The 8,640-nt window shown below is 37.0% G+C and overlaps 1 protein-coding gene across 1 annotated transcript; it reads left to right on the top strand.

The window, feature by feature from the left end:
• Positions 1–713: 713 nt before the first annotated feature.
• LOC111915215 (uncharacterized) lies at positions 714–2,431 on the top strand. Its single transcript, XM_023910890.3, has one exon. The coding sequence runs from the start codon at positions 832–834 to the stop codon at positions 2,215–2,217; it is 1,386 nt and encodes a 461-aa protein (XP_023766658.1). The 5' UTR covers positions 714–831; the 3' UTR covers positions 2,218–2,431.
• Positions 2,432–8,640: the final 6,209 nt, after the last annotated feature.

The following is an 8,640-nucleotide window of genomic DNA, read 5'->3' as shown; positions in this document are numbered from 1 at the left end:
GTATTTTTCAATACTATTTGTTATTTGTTTCATATACAAATCAACTTAAATTTTATATAAAATATACACAACTTAAAGCGGTCTAACAAATCATCAAAATTTGTAGTATTTATTTTTTTCTTACTACTTTGCATTTGTTATATATATAAATCAACGTACATTTGATATACAAATTACACAAATAAAACAATCTATAAAATCATCAATTAATAGTATAAATAACCAATGATATAAGATTATTACATATAATAAAACTAACAGGTTAACTATAATTTTTTTGTTTTGCTACTAACATTGGTTTTCATTTATAAATATTAAACCCCAATTTATTAAAAGTTATTATTTTAATTAAATAGTTATATTCGTGCAACACGCAATGATTCACCTAGTGTCCTAAACATGTGTTTTTAACTATGTTTATGGAGAATTCTTTGGTGATTTTGAGTTAGTCTTTTAAACCGTGGTTTTGGGAATAACATCCTCTTCGGGTGTGTTTGAGAGTGCTTTTTAATTTTTTTAGTGACTTTTTGGAAAAATGTATATATTTTTTTTGTCTAAAAAGTTAGTTTTTACCAAATAATTTTTAAATTTATTGACTTTTAATAAATCATTTTAAAAAACATTTCTATGGTAATACCTAGTGTTCCAATTTTGCCCCCAATTTTTGTTAAACTACTTTTGGGGTTAGTTTAGTAATTAAATTCATTTTCTAACCATGTTGTTCATATGCAACTCCATCCAAGTCTAACCAATTGTGCCGGGGATTATTTCGTCGAAGAACAAAAATAAAAGTACACAAATCCAAGATCCGCCGTTGCAAAATTCACCACCATGGACGGCCGTTCTCCGCCGCCTCCCCTGATTCACCTCCGTACCACCACTCAGATCCTCAAACAAACCACTACCATCTTCTCCATCCACCACCACCTCCTCATCTTCATCCTCCTCTCATTTCTCATCCTCTCCCTCCGTTCCAACGTCGAAACCGCCACTCACTCCCTTACTTCCTTCATCGACCATGACCCTTCCATAAAATCACTCCTCTCTCGCCTCCACATCTCCTCTAATCCCGCCTCCCCACCCGCCATCACCCACCGCCATCGCCGCCGGCCTTTCCTCCAGCTCACCCGTGTTGGAACCCTAGATGATGATTTCTTCTCCGGAGATGAAGAGCTTGATCACCGATTCTTCGGAACCCTGCCCAGACCACAACTGAATGCCACCTCATTCATAGTTGACTTCTTTGATCCCCAACGAGGGTTCTCTAATTTCATATCCGATAATGGAATTAGGGTTTCAGAGATTGTGCGTTCTCATGCTAAGGTTTCTTTCAAATCAGTCGAGGCAATCGAGAAAGAAGAAAAGACAGATACCGGTAATACCAACTCTCCTCCAATGATTAAAGAAAATGAGAGTGATACCATTGATGATCTGCAGCTTTTTCTCAAGAGGTTTGAACTAGAACATCATGAAATGACTGCCTTATTATTTCTTCTCGGCGTGTTATCTGCTTCATACGGTTTTGCGATTCTTGGATTTGTTGTTACTTACGCTTGGGTTCTCGGGATTATTTTTGTAGTAGTCATGAATGATTTGTTAAAAGGGCACAAATCATTTCTTCGAACTCTCTGGGATGGATCAAATCTAGGTTTGAAAAGGTTATCAGGCTACATTGTTATGAGATGGGCTGTAAGGGATGCATTGACTCAACTCCTAGGCGTTTGGTTCTTTGGAGAAATCGAAGATCAATATCTGTTCTTCAAGATCTTCGTTAGGTTAAAACTAATGCCATTTTCAATCGTATCCCCTTGGGTAAAAGGGTTTGAGAGAGAAATCTATGGCTTTCTGTTATCCTGGTTCTTGCTCGACACATTAGTGTCATTCGTTTTTGCTGTGGATGCTTGGATTGCAATGGTGGACACCAGAAAGAGCGTGAAAGAAGTTGTAAAAGAAGGGTGTCATTTGCTATCTTTAATGCTGCATCCTGCAATCAATCTCAAGTGTTTGGAAGGTATTATTTGTGGGTCATTTGCAAGATGGGTGCTTTCAAGATTCTTTGGGAAGTTATTTGCTTCTGCATTTCAGTCTTTCATGGAGGTATACTTTATGGTGGCATGGCTTCTATACTATTTATCTGTTAAATCAAAAGATGCAAATTCAAATGGAACACCATTTGGTGAAAGAGAGCTTGAAGGGTTGCTTGAAGATGTTAGATGATGATGATGCTTGCTGAAAAATTCTTTTGAATCGGTAATTTTCTTCAGTGCTTTGTGTGTTGATTGTATTTCAGAAAAAAAAAATGTGATTTAGCATTAGCACTGCCATTGTTTTTGTGACACCATCTTGATGTTTTGTATCATATGTACTTTTATCATGAGGCAGATATAACATGTGTATATTTTACACTCCCTTGCAGTGGTAATTTATGCCATCTTGTGTTGTACATATGTGATATGTCCCATCGATTCTATCTTATTCTTATCTTAGCTTTTTTACATCTGTTTTAGTATTTCTTGAACATTACTGAAAGTTGTCATCTCCAATCGATGCCCTTTGATAACCAAGGAAGAATTAGCCTTATAATATCGATCTTTATTTTCCTATAGCTTCAAATATAATGTTTATGGCATACACAGTAAATGCAGTCTTCACCCCGAAAGAAATGAAGATTGGTGATACCAAATTTGTTTCCTAAGTTTGATCTTGATTTCCGATTCTTATTTCTTCTTCTTCTCACCTCACCGTATCATCTGTTTTACCTCCAATAATTGATTACAAAATGGTTGGATTAGTATCATAAAAAAACCTTATATATTGTTTTTTTAAGGATTAAACCCCAATTTTTCCCCCTAATTTGTGTGTGTGTTTTTTATTTGGCAACTAGGTGTGAGACCCGTGTATACGCGGGTTTATTAAAAATAAAATTTAATATCAATATATAAATATGAAATATTTTATAATGTAATATTTTACATAATAATGTAATCTTCTGAAGATTTGCAAAAGAAACTAAATCGTTTGAATTATTTATGAGAATTTATTACCAAATTAATTGGATGATTTTATTTCCTTATAGAACCCATTACAATTTTATGGAATTTTATTTTAAAAATTGGAAATCCCTAAAAAATGACAAATGGAAAATAAAATTTTTAAAATTCTCACAAAATGACAAATGTCAAAATAAAGGAGAAGATGACATGTGACAAAAAAATCTTCATTTATTACGGAGGATTTTAATAAGTTTATCTTCCTGTTTTAGAATAATATTTTTTTGGAAAAACCCTCAATATTCTTTTTTTTCCAAAAAAACTCATTTATTTTTTTTGGAATTTGACTTTAGAATTCATGTTTCACTGTTAGAAACATTTCAAGCTAAGAACTGATTTGATCTATAATAATGTCGTTATATTCTTTAGAGACTCAAATTTTGTTTCCGTTTGAAAGAAATTATGTCTTTTTTTTTTTGACTCATAATTGCCATATTCTTCTTGTTGACGTTTATAGTGAACCATGAATTCTATCGGTGAAACATGAATTCTGTTAAGTTTAATGGAATTTGATTTTAGAATTCTGCTAGGTTAATGACACAAAATTTGTTGATTGTTAGTTTAATGACACAAAATAAAGTTGATTCTGAATGTTTGTTGACACACTTGTCTAACACTAACATAATCATTTTCTTTCCTACATCTTCTTGGATTTTTGATAATTTGGTTTGTTGTTGCACTAGGTGTGAGACCCATGTATTACATGAGTTTAATTAAAAATAATAAATATGAAATTTTAACAATTTGAAAAGTTTAAATTTATAAGAAAAATGAGAAATTTTTTGAATTATTAAAATTAATGAGACTTTAATTTATTGAATACATTACATATATAAACCATTTCTAATAAATATTTTACATATATATTACCTTACATATTAAATGTGAAATTTTAATTTAATAAAATAAAAAATACAATAAAATGAAAAGTGGAAAATAAAAAATTTAAAAATTCTAAAAAATGTCATGTATCCAAATAAAAGAAAAAAATGACATGTGATAAAAAAAACATTTATTTATTAGAGAGGATATAATTGCTTGAAGGCATCCTTCCATTGATTCACAATTTGATTAAAATCGGGCTTGTGCAATTGGTACCTGCTAAACGAGTTCCCATGGTTTGAAACTTTTTTATGCCATTTGATATTGATTGCAACTTGTAATGCAATTCGTCCTTTCATGTATTTAGTTAGCTGATGAACAAGTTCCCATGGTTTGAAACTGCTGTGATACCATGATACCATCTGATACTAACTACAACTTGTAATGATGCAATATAAATGAGTTCTTGGTCTCTCCTAAATTTAACTCTAATACAATCAATGAATGACTCTAACACTAACTAATCCCTTAATTATACAACTCTATTGAAACAACTTTCTACTAAATTTCTCAACTAAGCAACAATTGTAAAGAATAAATTGCCTGTTAGGAACTTAGACGATACTTGTCAAGACTCAGAACAAATCTGATGCCACTTTCCAAGTTATGATGACTCTTTGTTAGGAAGTAATGGGAATAACAAACAAAACCAAAAGCACACAAGACATAATATTTATGTTGTTCGGTCAAAATAACCTACGTCCACAGGCAGAAGGGGAGTATTCTTTATTCTAGAGTTCTCAAACAGAGGTTACAAGTATAATTCACCAGAGATTCATGCTACTCACTAAGGATACAAAAGACACCAAATGACTTAGCATGCATCCATATTTATACTTGAGGGATTAGACCTAAAACCCTAATGGGTCAAGCCCATTTGTCGACAGGCCCATGAAAGGTGACAACCAATCATATTCCGCCATGCATCATCTTATGGAACATTCATCCATGTTATACAACCCATGAGCATCAACAACACACATGATGGAGCACCTTGATCCATAGTGGTACAACATGAACACTAGTGGCCCAACATCCATCATGGTGGCACAACATGGTGTATTCCTTAAGCATCACCAAGTTCTGAGCATTATATAAGACTTTATAGTATACGTGGATCATCAAAAATATCATGGCTCATCAAGAAACCAAGATGACGCATCTTGCACCAAGATGTCGCAACATGTATGGTGTTGGCCCATCTTGTGCAAGGATGGCGCAACATCCTTCATGTTTGGCTCAACATCTCCCACAGGTGGTGCAACTTCTGCATGATGCCTCAACTTCTCCATGTTGGTCCAACATCTTTACGTGGCTCAACATCTTCACTTGGCTCAATATCTTCACTTGGCTCAACATCTTCATGGCTCAACATGTTGGACCATGTTGCTCCAAGTCACTCCAAGATGGTCCAAGCCACTCCAAGTTTCTCCAAGCCCCCTTTTAGATGACCTGTTCCTTTGTCAGATGATCCAAATCCATCTCATATGATCCGTTCTTTTGTCACATGCTCCATGAAACTCAAGTGCCCCATTTAGTTCTAAGTGCTCCAAAAGCTCCATGAGAATGCTCAAAATGCTCGAGTCATATCTAACATTACCTATAACCCTTACGATTACCTACTAATTGTTTGACTTCATTTAATCATAACTAACAAGGAAAGGTCATTCAGCCAGCACCATTTGGCTCATTGCGCATCCCCACGGTGCTCGTGGGAAAGGTTCGGTCATTTCTTTCCATTCTTTGATATATTGGTGCTTTGTCTAGTCCGATTGGACTAGGGGGACTTGATGACACATAGTCCAGTCCAATGTCATTGGCCGCGTACCAATAACATCGGACCGGGGGGGGGGGGGGGGCTTGATGATGTATGGTCCAGAATGCTCTAGCGTTCCATCCTTGCCTGGTGCGCTCCCGCCAGCCCTGCCTGGCCTTCCCTTGCCAGCCTTGCTAGGGTTCTCCCGTCATCTCGGCCTGACGCTCCTTGTCCTGGCTCTCCCTTGCCAGCCTTGTTGGGGACTCCCTTGCCAACCTTCCTGGGGACTCTCCCGCTGGCCCGGCCTGGCGCTTCCTTGCCAGCCTCTCCTGGTGTTCGCCGCCAGCCTCGCCCGACGCCTCCGGGCGGCCTCACCCAGCTCCTTGCTAGCTGGGCCCGAATTGGGCCGACCCAAGGCCTGACCTAATTCCCCTTGACCTAATTGTCCCCTATATAATGAATAGTATCTCCTCCATGGAGGGGGATCTTCCCCTTGGCTCAGCCGCCACTCTATACTCTGGTCGGGTGGCTCAACCGCCACCCACCGCCGTCAGCCACCATACACCACCACCAGCACCAAGGTGGTTCTCTCTAGCTAAATAGAACCGTATCAGATCTACCAGATGATCTAACTTGACCGTCGGAGCCTGCTCCCGGGGCACAGTCCCTGGGGCGGCTCAAATGCGTCTCTCTGTTGTGACCTCGCAGATCTGTCTCTAGCGTAGAAGCACATCCTCATAGCAGGTGGTCGGATGCGATGTCGCATCAAATACCATATAACTATATAGGATAATCATCAAGTTGACTTGAGTTCGTTACTTGTGACATCCCCATTATCACGACGAGAAAATACCGATTTGTTTATGCTTTATTTTGAAAGTCAAAGTATCTTTTAAAGAAATATGTTGCAGAATTTATTCCAAAAAATATGATAAAGATTTTATCAAAGCATTTCAGAAGAAATGTATTTCATTATATTAAAACCTCGGGATGTTATTTCCAATACATATCAAAAGCATAAACAGAACAACATAGGCCTTACAACATTTATTTATATCTACTGGCCTATAATCCATAATCCCTCATCAAGTTATCACATCTATGCACTTGTGCCACTACCTGTAATACAAGAAACTGAGTGGGTAAGGTTTGGGAGCCTGGTGAGCACATAGGGTTTTCAACCCACAATAAATAGTTTATTAGTTTCTTCAAGTCAATCAACCCAGTTACCTATTCCCGTTATCCTCACTTTCTGTCCCTAAAGCATCTAATTCAAGGGACCTAGCCTAAGGATTTTCATCGGGATGGACACTACTACTAAGGGGATTCCTCAACGATATATGTCCATAAAGCAACCATGAGGGGATGGATTACACCAGTGAACACATCGTTCACAAACACCTACAGGTTGCGAGCCTGCTAGCGTTCCACTAGACTGTCTAGAATAGTCCGTGGTCATCATCTATACTCCGCTAGATGAATGGATCATTGTCAACATCGAGGCCTCTCCTTATTTTATCACACATCGACTATTTCATCTACCCATGTTTTACCCAACATTTTCATAGATATAAAAGACATATACAGTTTAAATCATTTAAAACATGTATAAATCGTTCACACAACATAGATATCAAGAACACGGATAATATGTACACATAGCATGTAATTTATAATAAATACTTCATATTTATGTGTAAGATGAAAGTAACTATGCACTCACTTTAGTAGCGCGATTTGATAGAATCTAAGTAGAAACAGTCAGTGGTTCATGATTGTCAGGCTCGGGATAAGGAACGCCTTCAACAAACGAGAGAAAGAAAGAAGGTTTGGTGTAAGGAAGGAAAGAGTCGAACTTGCTATTTATAGGGTGTCCAGCGAAAGTTCACGTCGTGGACATGAAATTTTCACGCCGTGAAGCATGGCTGCATCACTTCGTAGACTTGCCATCTACGTTCTAGCTTCGAAAGGTGTCCAGATGACATTTTCACGTCGTGAACATGATAGGTTCACGTTGTGAGTTTCCATGAGTAATCCCGTAGCCTTAGCACGTGTTTTCTAGCCTCGATTTGTTTCCTTGACTAGTTTCACGTCGTGGACTTAAGGTGGCTAGGCTTTCTACCACGTGTCATGCCCTCAGACAGCTACATCTTCGGAAACTCATAACTTTTGCATACGTACTCTGTTTTTAACGTTCTTTTTATCCACGCATAGGTGGAGACGTACTCTAAAACTTTCATTTAGATCACTAAGGCTAAAAAATACTTTATCATAAACTCACTTTTTACGATTCCCGGTATCGTGTCGGTTTTATTGCGAAACTTTGATAGGTATAACTTCTTCGTTAGAACTCAGATTTCGGCGTTCTTTATATCTTCAGAATCCTTGTCCCAACCACTACAACTTTCTTCATAGATATTGGGTCTACATATTAGTTTATTTTTGGTGCTTATTTTTAGTCTTAACTTATTATATCTTATAAATAAGTATAGTGCACATAAAATCACATAAAATCACATAATATTCAAATAATTTCTCTTTATTACTTCAAAGTAGGTTATAATTGTTGGCCCTAACTATTATACCCTTATACTAATGCTTAGTCTAGAAACACGAGCATTACAATTCTCTCAATTTTAGGATGATTCCGTCAGAGAATCTTGCATCAACAAACATATGTGGATAGCAACTCATGATGTCACTCTCTATTTCCTAGGTGAGGTTTAGCCCATTCGTATGTTTCCATCGCACAAGCACTAAGTCGATCATCTTGCGTCACAACTTCTTAGTCTTACAGTCAACAATTGCCTCAGGCTCTTTGATTAGCCTCTTATTTTCATCCATCCTTAACTCTGAAATTGGAATTATATCGGGAACTTCTCCTGTAAACTTCCTTAAGTAGCACACATGTAAATTGTTATGAATACCACTCTCCCACACAAGTTCATGAGT

Source organism: Lactuca sativa, chromosome 1 (assembly GCF_002870075.4).
Source record: "Lactuca sativa cultivar Salinas chromosome 1, Lsat_Salinas_v11, whole genome shotgun sequence".
In the NCBI taxonomy this organism is placed as follows: Eukaryota; Viridiplantae; Streptophyta; class Magnoliopsida; order Asterales; family Asteraceae; genus Lactuca; species Lactuca sativa.
Note: the sequence above shows the minus strand (reverse complement) of the source record. Positions and strands in the feature narration are given on the sequence as shown.